Source organism: Leptodactylus fuscus, chromosome 7, assembly GCF_031893055.1.
Source record: "Leptodactylus fuscus isolate aLepFus1 chromosome 7, aLepFus1.hap2, whole genome shotgun sequence".
In the NCBI taxonomy this organism is placed as follows: Eukaryota; Metazoa; Chordata; class Amphibia; order Anura; family Leptodactylidae; genus Leptodactylus; species Leptodactylus fuscus.
In genome coordinates this window covers 53,337,154-53,352,967 of record NC_134271.1, presented here as the reverse complement: position 1 = coordinate 53,352,967, position 15,814 = coordinate 53,337,154, and the positions used below count along the sequence as shown (strand labels likewise).

Sequence of the window (15,814 nt, the reverse complement as noted above, 5' to 3'; positions counted from 1 at the left end):
TATAGGTGGACACGCATGTTGCAGGTTAGGTGTAGTTTGGTCACTTTTGACCATAGTGGGGACGCTTTTAAACATGCATTCATCTCATCCGCTGGTGTACCTCTTTCGATGACAGGTAGTGTTTGTCTGAAATCACCAGCAAGTAAGACGACAACACCTCCCATGATAGCTTTGTTGTTGCGAATATCTTGAAGTGTGCGGTTTAATGCTTCTACAGCACGTTTATGCGACATAGTGCACTCGTCCCACACAATTAGCTTGCACTGTTTCAAAAGAGTTGCGCGGTTGCTATTTTTGGTGATGTTGCATGAAGGAGATTCTTCACTGGAAAGATTGAGTGGTAATTTAAAAGTTGAATGGGCAGTTCTACCACCGTTGAGCAAGGTTGCTGCAATACCTGAGGAGACTACAGCTAGAGCTATGTTATGGTCTTTGCGAAGGGATGCGAGTAGTAGGTTCAGTAGAAATGTCTTACCAGTTCCTCCAGGAGCATCAAGAAAGAACAGTCCTCCATTAGCACTATGTACACAGTGGAGGATTGAATTATACACATGACGTTGCTCTGGTAACAAACGCGGCGTCATTTGATTGACAAAACTGTGTAAAGCTTCTGTATTGTAATTCAGTTCTTTCACCACTTCATTTGTCAATTCTTCAGTCCTTTGTGGGGTTGGCAAACCAAATTCAGAAATGTTTTTCCCTGATAAATAGACAATTTTTTGTTCAATGAATTTGAGAGCTTCATTAATGCTGAGTTCTTGATGCGCGCATTGCAGCCTATGTCTGATATCCTCTGAGAGTGCATCTTTGTATTTATTCCACAGCTCAAGAGGGTTGGATAGTCCGCAAGTGCATACTAAAATAGCAAAGAGCTCTCGGAGTTTTGCAGCAGAGCGACACAGGACAGCTTCTTCCATAGTTTGGTCCCAGTGATTGTGATTTTGTAAGAGGCCACGTGCCTCGCATGCTTCTTTGAAGGTGGCGCACTGTAGACCATGAATGGTTTTGAGTGTGTCAAAGTCGGTGGGACCTCGCACTTCATTGAGTAACATACGCAAGCAGTAGCATTCAAAGTTGGTAACGTGTATGGTATACATACGGCCTAGTGTGTCACCACATTTAATACCTGGCCAGTTTTGTACAGCTGTGCCCTGGACACGGCGCTTCCATTCTTTCTTTGATGTATTCCATGTATAGTATTTGGGGACTTCTGCATATAGCAGTGTTTTTGCAAATGGGTCAGTTTGGCACAGTTGGAAAAATGCTGTCAATGTCGTTTTTGGAGGTATGGCCATTTTATTTTTGAAATTGTGCTCTGTGAAGTAAATGCGGGCGCCATTGGGAAGGTGCACCACTAAGTGTGTGACAGCGGGGTGTCTTTAGTGAAGTGGTAATCCCAAAATGCGCCATACTGCCTCATTGCTGCTGACGTATCGTGCTGCTCTGAAGGTTTGGATCTCATCTCTGGGGTCTAGATTGGGATGGTTTGTGTGCCTCATATTAAAAACTGCCTGATCGCTTCCTTTGTTGATGTACTTGCAGATATATTTGATTGCTTGCACTGAACTACAAAACTCTACATTAATATGAGCGTTGAAGATTTTGTTGAGAAGGGGAGAATAGGGTACAACCCACTTGTTATCCACTATGATATTTTCATGCTTCCCGCGAATTGTTAGCGTAGTTGTGTGTCCTCCATCCTCAGGTGCTCTATGGCGGTACAGCGGATATCCGTTTTCGTTTGTTTGTGTGTCTTTGAGTAAGGGGCGTGGGTATTTTTTGGTACACTTTCTATCTTTCATGCATGGAGATGACATATTCAGCGCAACACATGGGCCATGGATCATATTTTTTATAACAGTGTCGTGTAGTTGTTGGTCAATGTTGGCATTAGGTATTTCGGCATTAATGATGTCGTCAATTTGGTTGGGATGTAATTTTTGTTGTAGCCACAGTAAAAGATGAACATGGGGCAAGCCTCTCTTCTGCCACTCAATGGAGTACATAAAGCACTGCATTTTTCCAAAGATTTCTCCTTTGGTCAGAAGAGCTACTAACTTCTGTACTTTAATGTGAAACACTCTTGCAATGAGGTCGTGTCTGTCGGTAGCTTTTTGTCCAGGCATAAGTTCCTGTGTAATCTCAGGCCAGGTGGAATTGCATGTGGAAGTGATGAATAGATCTGGGCGTCCATAGTTGCGAAAGTATGTGAAAGCATCCTGTGTGTACTCGTGGAGGTATCTTGGGCTGTTGACGACAGAGAAGGGGAGTATAACTATTTGGCACACATCAGTGGTGCTAACTTGGGCGTCATTTTTGATGGCATTTTGCAAATGAATGTAGTTTTCTGCGGCGTCGAGGAGTGTGTCGGCCTTCAGAGGATTTTATCCGTTCAGTGGAAACAAAATGGTGGCGTGCAGAAAGACATTGTTGAGAGGGGGAAGATGCGCATGCTCCTAGCAAGAGCAAGTAGTGGGCGGAGTCGGGGAGCGTAATATGGCTGATCTTGACCGTTGAAGAGGTTTCCCCCTGGAGTGAGATTAAGGTGAGGGGCTAAGTGGCCAAGTCTATTGAAATGTTGTAGTGTGGGGTTAGGGGATAGGCGTGAGAGGGCAATAGGGAGTGTGTGGCTTGTGTGTGTGGTAAAAACTGTGTGAGATTGTATAGCTGATGGTATGAGTTGGGGGTTTGTGGGTGTCCTGGCCAAAACGTGTATGTGTGAGTGGGACGAAAAGTAGGCTATCGTTCGATCCTGCCTAGGAACTATGTTTTGTGAAAATTTCACGCAAATCGGTTGAGCCATTTTTGCGTGATTGAGGAACAAACATCCAAACACACAAACATCCAAACCCACATTACTATTATTAAGATATATATCTTTTCAACCGTCCTTTTTTTATTTTACATAATGTTAGAATATATGTATACAGCTATCATGGAGACATGTTTCTGGTTACCTATGTACTCATCTGCTTCTTAAGTCAGCTGAACATTACTTTAGATTCGCAGGAAGTAGGGGGCAGATAAAACTATGTACAAACTTGCTTCATTTTTTTCACAGTTCCCTAGTTTTTACTGTATGATTTCTGGAAACAGAAAAATATACCCTTTCTCCACGTTTCAGGGGTAGGGTTTATTTTTGAGCATTAAAGAAGTTTTCTATTACCTCCTAGTTTGGCACCATCCATGACTTCTATATGCATAATCATTAGAGATGAGCAAACAGTGAAATATTCGATATTAGTTTCGAGTAGAGCCTCAATATTCGACTACTCGATTGAATATCGAATCCCATTATAGTCTATGGGGTCCGTGCGCTTTAACTGCACAGCACTTGCAGTTGCGCTGATAAAAAGTAAGCTTCCTTGTAACATCAAGCTGCCAGCTCTTCCAACTAGCAAAGACAAGCCTGTGGCAAATCAATGTTGGTTCTGCAGCAGGCTCATCCTTGCTATTCGGGAGAGCTGACAGCTTGCGGTTACGAGTGAGCTTACTTTTTTGTCATAGGAATGCTTTGACCAGCGTTGATTGGCCAGTGTACAGCATTTGGCCAATCAACGCTGGTTCTGTCAGAGGCTCGTTTGTGTGGAGGTGGAGTCTAAAATCAGACCGCAGCAGTCTCCATTGTGGCCGATCTTAGACTCCACCTCCTCACAGACAAGCCTCCGGCAGGACCAGTATTGCTATACCCTGTATAGCATTCGGCCAATCAACGCTGGTTCTGAATTGAATATTGACTGTGAATAGCTAGTAGTATACTGTAGTATTCAATCGAATTCTACTCGCTCATCTCTAATAATCATCAGTCTTATAATCTAACCTCAAGAGCAGAAAAAATGAGGGGGAGGTGATATCCATGGCATAAAAAAAACCCCACAGAATGGAGACCTAAAAGATACACAATACCTTGAGTGTTCACTTGGCATTACTTTCACTTACCTTTTGAGCTTTTCGAAGAGAATTCTTCCTGTTTTTTGTCTTGTCTTGAGAATTAATGTTCTTATTTCACCCAGTACTTCAGCTTTGGTAGGCCAAATTATTAAAATGGATATGTGGGCAATTGCTTTTTTGGTCCATGTACTCACTGCCTGATATGAGTTCACTTACTAATATACATACTGGGCCCCTATTATGCTCATTCTTAGACTTGCAGAGTGCTGTGAGGGGCTGAAATTCTCTGAGCTTTGCTTTTCCGGCTCATACAGCTCCGGGTCAGGTCTGACCTTCTCAGCTCTACATTTGCTGCCTGTATATAAAGTAGAGCTGGGTCTGTCACATTTTCCAAAGAGAGGGATTGTCAGGGCAGAGACTTGTGACCCGCCCGCAGAGTTCTGAAAGAATATGATTGAAGCAAATTGTAATGCCCTATAGGTAGTCCAAAATGCTGCAGCACTGTTAATAACCAGTCACCTCTGACATGCTCCCATAATCCCCATCCTATACTCTCTGCACTGGCAGCTTGTAAAGTGTAGAATATTAAAATTTGCTTGATGACCTTCAAACCCATAGACAACTTAGGCCCTGACAACTTGAAAGAACTTCAAGACCCCTTAATTTTTGCCAAGCTCAAATAAAACTGTCCCCAGGATCCACCTTAAATGGTTTGGAGCCTGAGCCTTTGCCATGTAACCTCTACTCTCTGGAACTGATCAAAAAGTTCTCTGAATACTGTAAAATACCATCCATTGTGATAAAAGCGCATTACAAATGGTTGTTATTGATGTGCTCATATCAGGCAGTGCGGACACTACCCAAAAATCTAATTGCTTGCATTACCCCTTTAATTTTGACTTTGTGCAAAGTTGTTTGAGAATTATGCTGGATAGTTCTGATACTGTAGTGCACGGCCTTACAAGATAATGCATGACATGGCAGAATTGAAATAAACCAGAGGGAAACCCGCACTGCCCCTTCAGGACTTGCACCAGGCATAAAGCTTTGTGTATGTATTTTCTGCCCTGACTTTTTTTTTGTATAAAGTTTTTGAACACCACTGGCAGTGCACCATTCATGTTGGCATAGATTACTTGCACTCTGCTCTAATCTCAAATCTACAGACTGGAATTACATTTCTTGTCCTTTGCCATAGTGGTATATTGGCTGTCACACAACAAGATGCCCTGTTACAAATGGTCAGTCTGCAAATGACATCATGACCAGAAAACTATATTCCGAATAGTGATGTGAGTAAGACATAGAGTTTCTTTCAAGATGTCATTAAATAACAAACCATTTCAGGAATTTAACGCTCTGGTTGCTATCACATCAGGACTTGGTGCAAAAATGGCATCAACTTCCTGGAATTTCAAGGTTCTTTGGTTTTTAAAATCTTTGTTCTTTCTTTTAATTGGTCACTGACATGACATTTTGTGTTTTTCTATAGATTGCATTCTCCTTGTGATTTTTGATACTCTGAAAGTGATATTAACTAGAAACATTTGCTAAGTTTGTACTTGGATTAATAAAAGGTCCAGTACTTTAACCCTTCAGAAACTTTTAACAAGTCTACCAAATAGCAAGGCTACTTGACAATTGGTCTTATTACTTACCAAATAAGTATTCTCTCCTTTTGCATTGAATATGGTGACTGTACACCTTAGATATTTGTCATCTGAACATGTTGCTCATCCTATGTTGTCTCCTGACTGTCCTCCAATGCCATATGTTAGGAAAAATAAGGATTGGTTGTTGGACTCAACTAGTAGCTTGTGAGCGCCTTTCAATGTTGAGTGTTTCTCTCCATAGCCACGTTCTCTTTCTAGAGTCAATGGCTTATGACTGTCATTGGTTTATGCTGCTGAAATACACAATTATATAGTTTTGTGCTGTGCCCCGTTTATGGTCTAGAAGTTCTCATTGGGTGCTTTTCTATACCAGTTGTGTTTTGGGAGCGGGATGGGAGTTGGTGAGGGCATTCGTGTGTGTCTATGTATGTTCATTAAAAAACAAACATGATCAGTAAAAATTACTTGATTAAAGTCCTTAACGCTGTGTGTCATGCTATTACATCATGCCTTGTATATAGCTAATTCTCAGTGCCATAATAGTATGACACAAAACTGTTCCACTCAATTAAAACACAAACAAGGCACCGAGCATTGCAAAGTGTAACACCCTTAAAATGAAATTTAGGCAGTAATTGCAGAAGGTATGAGTCTCACCTTATTGGGTTGTGGGTATGGCCACAACCACCATAGACCACATTGTAATCGATTACTAGAGGATTCCTCTCTGGGACAACTAGCAGCAGAATCCCACCAATACCCTGAGGCTTAGACTGAAGACAACATCTGGATCAGAAGATGACCCCAAGAGAGTTGGCAATGGCAGGAACTGCACTCACCCGGAGATGAGGATAAAATCCAATAATCCTTTATTTATGCAAAATCACACCATGTGTTCTGGGGTGCATATCCCTTTCTCGAGTGTAAAATAAAAAATAGAATAAAATACAGCACTGTATTTTATCCCATTTTTTAATTGTACACTTGAGAAAGGGGTATGCACCCCAGAACATATGGTGTGATTTTGCATAAATAAAGGATCATTGGATTTTATCATCATCTCCAGGTGAGTGCAGTTCCTGCCATTGACGACTCTTTTGGGGTCATCTTCTGGTCCGCACGTTGTCTGCAAAACTGTTCCAGGCACTAGAGCTGTGCCTGCTACCGGGCTGTTGGGTTCCTTCTATATTTTACAGCCAGGGCCTGATACTAGCTGCAGTAGTTAGGGTGAGATCGACCTCCCTTTCACCCCCATGATTCCTCCACAATGAGGTTGTGTGGTCTGATGGGTTGCCGTGTCAGTCAGGAGGACAATCAATGGCCTACTGGCTGCCTTTTCCTGTTACACATAGGATTCCTATGAACAATATACTGCAGTATAGAACTATTGCAGCATATTGTTCTGGGAATCAAGTTTCAAAAGTTACGGTTAAAGTTTAAAAGCAAGTAGAACAATAAAAAAAAAAAAAAAAATTCCCAGTGAAAAAATAATTAAAATAGAAAAAATATACATATTAGTTTTGTCGTGTGAGTATGAGGCCGCACTATCCAAAAATATCATGTTTTACCTTTTACAGTGAACATCATCAATAGAAACTAGAACTTGCCCCACCAAAAGAGCTCTCATATATCATCTGTTGTCAAAGTTTGTTTCCAAAAACTGTTTTGTTTAGTAAAAGCGGTAAAACCTATGCTGAAACCAATATAAATATAATATCACTGTAATCATAATGACAAAGTTGAAATGCATTTTTATGGCTAGTTCACACGGGGGCAATGAGGCAGATTTTGACAGCGGATTTCCCCTCAAAATCTGCCTCCATACAATGGTGGTCTGTGGAGACCACTAGCTTTCGTTTTTCTGCTATCAGTTTTTTGCTGCGAGCATAAAAAATAAGCGACATGACCTTTCTTAAGGCGGATTACGCCTGAGGAAAGCAATAGAAGTGAATGGGAGGCGAAAAAACGAGACCGAAAACGCAGTGCGTTTTTTTTTGTTTTGTTTTTTTGTTTTTTTTACAGTCCATTCACTTTTGGGAGGGGAAAACCGCCTGGCATTTTCTGAAGCAGTTTTTACCAAAAACTGCTCCAGAAAACGCTCCAAAAAACGCCTCAAGGTCAAAAAACTGCTTCCTAATTAGGAAGCGTTTTTTTTCGTGACCAAAATAAGCCAGATGGTTTTTACGTGTGAACTAGCCCTAAATGTAAAAACAATATACAAAAATTTTATAGAATTTCTTTTTTTTTTTCCTTTTTTTTACACTATCCCTTCAAAAACATTAATAAGCTAATAAAAGCATTATATGTATGTTTTATATAGTGCCAACTACAAGTATAACTAAGCGTGTAAAGAATATGTGTATGTCGACAGAACATACAAACGTTTTGGAAAGTGGAAATGGGAAATCTGAAATAAGATAATAAGCCTTAATGCCCAAACTATCCTGTGACCTTAAAGGATCACCAGTAATATTTCAGTGTGCTGTACAAAATGACTAACTCCCCTATACAACAGTTACCAGGCACAACTATTTTTATAAGTGCCGGCATTTTAAGTTGCTCTTCAGTGGTACATGTTCCCTTTGTAACAGGGTGCAGTAATGAGAAAGGGGGGTAATGTAGTCCATCTGCCGAACACCTCAGAGGTTAAGGTCACATGTTTGACAGGGATCGGCTTTCAATAGAGAACTTATTTATCACAAGGAAATCCATGTCTGCCAATATCTGCATCTCTCGCCAACCCTTGGGGTACCATGGACCCTGCAGCAGTTTAATTAAACCAAGTTCTTTGTCACTTTTCTAAGAACATCCATAAACTCTTTGACTAAGCAATTAAACTCCTTGGATTTTTTTTTTTCGCTGCTTTTTCAAGCGTCACAACAATATAAACTTTGCAGATTTTTCGGAAATGATCACATTTTCTTTTTTTTTGCTGATTGTAATGTGCTGGTTTTATTATGATTATTATTTTAAACTGGCACTTATCGCCTGTAATGCCCATTTCTTGCCATGTCACATTAAGTAAAAAGCAGCACAAAAATCCCCTCTGCATTATCTTGTTGTGCATCATAATTCCTAATCACTTTAGTGGATTTCCATAGACTAATTCCAAATATTTGCTAAGTACATTAAACGACATAATTATACATTTTTGCCTTTCTCTGTGTAATAGGGAACATATGGTTTCTTCATCAATCTTGCAAACCGCACTTAATTTTTGAATGCTTGTATTTGAAGTAGTGTACGGTACACAACAATGAATGAGTCCCCAGAGTGTGTGTGAGAAACGGCAAGAGTTTACTCGGTAAATTTAGAATAATCCAGTTAACCCAGTTAATTCAACAGTAAATTTTCTGCATGTCTATACAGTAGCGATCCAAGCGAGATCCAAGGGTGTCTTTATACACCTGTCTCAGCAATGAGCATTTTCTACAAGCTTTGTTGCAACTCAGCATTCCCGAGACCAAGCTTTGCAGGAAATTTTATTTTACTTTTATGACGGAGAAAAAAGGCAGCAATAAGGGATGAAATAGTTGCATTTCCACTTATTGAGATCATCATTTTATTATGAGAAATAGCATATGGACTCTTCTATATTTTGCTGGAGTGAGAGACTTCTAGCGTATTCTTTAACCTCTTACTGACTGCCCATTGACTATTTATATGTTTGGGTGGCAGATATTCAAGGTGGCTGCCAGTGAAAGCCATGAGAAAAGACTAGGATGGTTTATATACCGTCCCTGGCTTCCCAATCGCTGTATATATATAGTGCTCAATAAACATTTTGTATGCAGCTATGGAAGCCATCATGATACAGCTTCTCCTTGGCTTGGTGGTCATGTCATCCACCAGGAGTCATTAACTACATAAACTGTTGTATTCCTCCTGTAACTGGGAAAATCAGTGGAAAAAAGGTAATGTTAAAATGCCTCCTAAAAGGTCTGTAAGCATGTCTAGTATCAAGTAATGACCTTTCCTATGTTGCTTTTTGCTAAGCTTTCTGTTGTTGAAACATGTTAGAACCTTATTCAAATTTACCTTAACTAGTCATAGTTGGTGGAGAGCCGATTCATCTAGTCATGAAGTCATCATGCTAAATCACAACCTGTGACTTACTAATACCTACCTAACTGCCAGCCTCACAGGTTGTGATTTAGAGCAATGCATGACCATATGAAACTGTTCCCCATCCCCTGTGACTAATCAAGTTAAATTTGCAAATGCCCCCTTACAGCTTTAACATGGTTGGCTAGTTCAAGCTTGCAGAGTCAGGAGTAGAGAGATAGCTGACTGTTGGTCTATACTTGGGTTATATCATGTTATTTTAACCTAACCATAATCCCTGGTGGTCAGATGGAGTAGGCGGGTCATTGTTAATAACTGGTGAAGGTGCACACAAAGTGGCATTATACTATGTGGGGGGCAACAATTTGGAATTTCCCTATGCAGGAGGCACCAATTGGTATGATAGTATGTGTGGGGTAACATCATGACAATATAATATATGGCGGCATCAATGTGGAATTTTACTATGTGGTGGATACCAACGGGGCATTATACTATGTAGAGTAACCAACATGACATTATACTATGTTTAGAGGAACTAAAATGGCAGCATACTGTGGGTGACATTAAAGTGACATTATACTGTGTGGGAGCTACCTTGACATTATAATTTGTGGGGTAAAGAAGAGCATTGTGCTGTGTAGATGGTATTAAGGAACTTTATACTGTGTAGGGGGGCACTAACAAGGCATTATACTGTTGGGAGGGGTTGTAATCAGACATTAGTGGTGTCCACATATTGATATGAACTACTGGTCACCCCCTCCTATGCAGTATAATTCCTTAATTCTGACCCACACACATTATAATGCTGTTGAGTGTCCCCACAAACAACTGTCCCTAACAGTGGTCAAGATAAACACATAAACACTCATTTCCTGACCACTGTTTCCATCTCCCTCATACCTTACGACAGCAGCCGCAGGGATTGGTAATCATCTATACTTTTTTAGGTATAGAATTTTTTTTCCTTCCTGCCAATGTAAGGCCTATTAAATGGGCGCACTGAACTTTTACAACATCACCTACTAAATGTATCTGCATGATGATGTTCCTTCTATGTGTCAATGACTTATCCTTTAAATTATTCTATAACATCACAGCTCCTGTTAGTGTCAGCCCTAGACTGGAATGGGGAGAATAGAAGACTGAGGACATTGACGTTTCAGTGCTGCTTCTGTAGATTGCTAACTTCTTATTAAAGCAATAGCGTCTGTAGCACTTATTTGTAGCTTGCATCCATGAAAAATTCTTCTGATAGGACTGACAAAATGTTCTCTTATACTAAAAATTGCTTCTTAAATAAATCACTATTTGTGGTGGAACAACCGGTTTCTATTTTTACTTTGGCCTCTACAGGATTTGAGACAGCACGTTCCTTGGCTCTTCATGGTGCGTTGGTAATCCTTGCGTGCAGGAACCTCCAAAAAGCTAAAGAAGCCAAGAGACTTATAATAGAGGAATGGGTAAGTGAAGATATTTCCCTACATTATCAATATAGATGTAATTAATGAAACTATTGTTATGTTAATGTGTAACACCAGTGTTGCTACATTACTTCACTATACAGCATACACTATACTTCTCAAAGACACTTAAATTAATTCGCCATTTTAGATCATGCCTTTTTAGATTTAATTTGGTTACTTGAAGGTGTGTTCTGTTTTATTAACCCCTAGGAAGACTTAAAATAATACAAAATGCATACTCACCTGTCCATTTGCCTAAGGATCCTGTCGGGAGTCTCTGTATGGGTCCCCAGTCTTCATGACCTTTGGCCTGAATACAAGCATGTCAGCCAGTCTGTTGCTGAGCAGTGATGTTCTATTCAAGCCAGGGACAGGCTGACACATTCATGGTAAACAGGCAGGGCATCTAAACGGAGATTTTCCTTGGTTTCCTGGTCACCTGTCTAAGAGTTAAAATGAAAAAAATAAAAGGACATAAGCTATCCCTGGATTTTTTTGTCAATTTTACATTGGGTCTTACTCCTGGCACTTCCACCAATTTGCCTATATCTAGTGAATGGAACTGAGTTGTATTACCAGGCTCAGTCGCTACTAAGGTGAAGGAGCCATATCGAAATGAAAGAGCAGTCTCTAGATTTCTCCCATTTATGTAGAGTGCAGAGCCATTACATTCTTTGATCTCTTCTCTAGAAGTCCACCAGTGCCAACTGTCTGTAATGTACTGCTTCCTAGAATGAGTATTGCAGTGTGCACCCAATAAATCAGCTAAGGGTGGGTTCACACCTGCACCCCAGGTCTCCGCTTTCAGTTTCCATCTTCTGCCCAAGAAACTGGATAGGAGATGGAAACCAGCAGTCATTTTTCAAACCCATTCATTTGAAAAAAAAAGAAACAAAACGAAAAAAAAAAAAAAACGGTTTTGCCACAGGGACCATAAAATGCTCACAGGCGCTCACGGGCGGACCAGTCAGCCTGGTTTCCGTCTCCTGTCGGCAGAAGATGGAAACTGAAAGCGGAGATCGGGGCGCAAATATGAACCCGCCCTAATCTCCAAAGTAGCAATTAAGGAGGGCCTTTCCTATATAAGTTTTCCCTGCTATTGGAGGCTATGCAACACATCAAAGCTTTGTACTTTATAATAAATCAGTATCCAAACATTAAAAGGGATTCCCATTTTAGACATTTTCTGCATATCGATAGGGAACATGTTAATATTTGCTTGGTGTGGATCCAACATTGGGTTCCTACCCATCAGTAAAACAGCAGTCCTCTGATCCCTGTCTCACTAGATGGCAGCATACAGAGGCACTGTTCTCCTAATTACAACCTGGAGAATAGATTTGCATTTTTTTTTTTTTTACCCAGAATCCCTAGCAGAGCAGGAATGAATTGTAAGTCTCCGTAAGTCTCCCTAATGTGTATGATTATTTCCTGACCCTGATCTATAGTGTCTCACTCTGCCAAATTAGTATCCCTTCACTATGCTGAGGAGGTCCAAAATACTGAAACGGCGCTGTCCATAGCTGGGAATCTGTTCCTTTTAAAATAGAAATACTAATTTGGCAATAAACCCCGCATCATGTCAGTAGGCTTATTAACTGAGTCATGCATGATGTTAAGGGGGCTGTCCCTAGAGGGCAGCATACAGAGGCACTGTTCTCCTAATTACATCCTGCAGAATAGATTTGCGTATTTTTTACCCAGAATCCCTAGCGGAGCAGGAATGACTTGTAAGTCTCCGTACACCTATGTAGGCACACACTCTCCCTAATGTGTATGATTATCCCTTGATGGGAAATCGAGAGTTGTTTGTACATGTTGGCAGCTCTCCATTCATTAACCCTACTTATCAGACCTCTGGCAACAGGATGGAACCTCTCCTTTAATTTTAGATACAGAAACTAAAGGAGTGGATGGCTTGTAAAATGTTTTTACTTTTATGCACATTAGATGTTGATAAAATGGCCGTTTACTTGGATATTCCTGTCAGAATGTATTATAGCTAGAAATGCAGGCTGTTCTGTGACCTCCCTCATTCCTCTACAAACCATATGGCACTGAAAGGGTGGGCTGTTCCTCGAGCTTTTACGAGCTGCGCCAAGATCTGTTCAGGCAGCAGGTGGCTCTCGTATCTCATACACGTTTTCCCAGGCCTCCAGCATTAAGTGGCAGCATATTGTGTCTATAAGTACTTTTCTAAACCCTGCCATTTGCCACTTCTAAGGGATTTGTTTCCTCTCTCTTTAGGAGAAACAATTTCATGTGTCCACCGATTAACCGAGACAAAGCCGTCAGTGGGTTTTATGTAATGGCTTTGTTGTTGTTTATTGAGAGGACTAATTAACTTTGATTATTGTGCTAATATTATGGCACTTTGACAGTCCTTCACATTTCCAAGACTGCAAAAATAAACAAGTGAAATGCAGGTGCTGGAGCAGAAAGAAGAAGTTATTACTGAACTTTGATTACTCGCTCTATATCGCCAGGAGAGACTCTTGTGATTAATTACAGGATGTCGGAAATTTACATTGCATTCCATGAGGGAAAATAGTGTTACCCTCCAAACCTCTCTGTACCTATTGGGATGGAAAATTATCTTATATCTTATGTCTCAATGTATTACATAGATGAAAAGCCATTTTAGTTTTCTTTTCTTTTTCTGCATGCATAGTAGTAATTATGATATGACATGTATATGTGAAGAGATGGTAACCACTTATGCTCTGTTGTATGGGGCAATATGTCGAGGACAGCACATCTTCCTTTTAGGGCACAGACCACTGTAGCACAATCCCCCAAACTCTATGGAAGAGTTTTGAGTTATCTGGGGTGTGGGGCCAACTGGGACCATCACAATGTTGTCAATGGTGGATCTTCTCTATATATAGGCATTAACTTTATGTGTAATCCTCCTGGTGATAATGACTTTCTACAACACTAGAATTGTTAAACTGTTACATAGTTCAGCAGTCAAAAGGAATTTTTTTTCTTAAAGAAAGATAGTGACTATGGATGAGCGAACACTATTCGAAACTCCTGTTTCGAATAGCACGCACCCATAGGAATGAATGGACGCAGCCGCTTAACCCCCTTCTTGCCGGCCACTTCCATTCATTCCTATGGGTGTGTGCTATTCAAAACGGCTGTTTCAAATAGTGTTCGCTCACCTCTAATAGTGACCTGAAAAATATTTAAAAAATGACATAAAATAAAAAAATATGTAAGGAATAATAACTGATGAACCTGCTGGCTCGTAAAAGCTAGAGGAACGCCCATTACATTTTCCTTTTTTGGGTTTTTGCTATTGCGTTTTTTTTTTTTATTATTATGATGTTGTATTAAAACGGCATCATACAAGCCTGTATACTAATATTCAAATATATTTTACCATAATAGAATATAATTGCTTTCTAGCCATACAGTACACGGAGGGCATCGCTAAAAGATAATTTTATATGTAGTTTGTTCTTCAAATTTCTCTTTAGAAGAAAAAATGAAGAAAATATTTCAATATCCTGGGAACGTCTGTAAAAATATTTACGTGACAGCTCATGAAGAATGTTCAATTTCTTCTAATAAGTGGCAATTTCAGACAATTCAGTGCCAATCTATCGATCCCATAGCAGATTATTGCATTACCGACCTCTATTCTGTAAAATATAGATTTCATTAATGTTAACAGGGCAATATTTTTCTTATTTCTTTTATTTTCCCCATATGATTATGAGAGAAGGAAGAAAAATCCTGATTGACAATTTTATTTCCTCTAATTCCAGCAGTCATTTCTTGACGTTGTACTTTTTCAAATATATTGAAGGAAGGAGCTGTTTAGAATCATAAATATATCTATACAGAAAGATTTATAACTAATAGCCAGGGGTGGCAAAAAAAATGCCTTCTCCTAGTTGTGTTCAGTTAATTGTGGAGTTGGATTCCCATCCCAGCCGGCTCACTCCTCCTTTATAGAAGACAATGTCGCTAATGTTCTACACAATCATTCCATTTCTGTGGAAGTGATTACAGGGAAGGAGCCACATTAGACGCCACTTTAGTCTCCACATTAGACCCCTAGCTTTTTGTTGTCTTCCCTCTGTTGTTTTTGTTTTGTTTTTTTCATTGTTTTTCTTTTTCTGCTTATGCATAGGCAAGCCTAAATATTAAGTTTTCAGCTTTGTTTGGTATCTCATGCCCTGAAAAAAAAAAAGAAAAAAAAAAAGAAATTAGAGCAGTAAAACTGTGATTTGTTTTAATCAGAAAGATATTGTCTAACATAAATCTCATCTTGAGTAGTGGAAAAGCCCTTGAGCAGCCAAGCAAAGAAAAAACTCAAATATCAATACTTAGTAAAGTAGGAATGATCGTTCCAATACCTATCTTAATTGGCTTTAAGGCTTAATGAAAAACAGGATCCGTTATTTTTACGAAAGGCTCCATCCATACATGATGCAATGTTATCCGGTTTGTGAATGATCCGCATTAATTGAATCTTATGGATTTATGATTTTTAACAGATTATGTAGATATGATGAGTACTTACGGTTTCTGACTAGGTAGCCTGTTACTCTATCGCATCTGTTTATGTATATCCAGTGTAATATTTACCAAGCTGCTGTTGTAATAAGAAATAATACTTCTGAAAACCTTATCCCTTTCTCCATTTTACTACAGCAAACTGTGCTTTGAAAAAGATTAGTGAAAAGCAATATGGCTTTTAGAGGGAATTGGAAACAGTTGTCCCTATAAGGGCTAGTTCACACGGAGTTCCGCACTTACACA

General features: G+C 39.7%; 1 protein-coding gene across 1 annotated transcript in view; it reads left to right on the top strand.

The window, feature by feature from the left end:
* The window catches only part of WWOX (WW domain containing oxidoreductase), an 813,515-nt gene that overhangs the window by 84,377 nt on the left and 713,324 nt on the right, over positions 1-15,814 (top strand). The window contains exon 5 of the mRNA XM_075281922.1: positions 10,929-11,035. Coding sequence (XP_075138023.1) covers positions 10,929-11,035 — 107 coding nt within the window. The remainder of the gene's footprint in view (positions 1-10,928; positions 11,036-15,814) is intronic.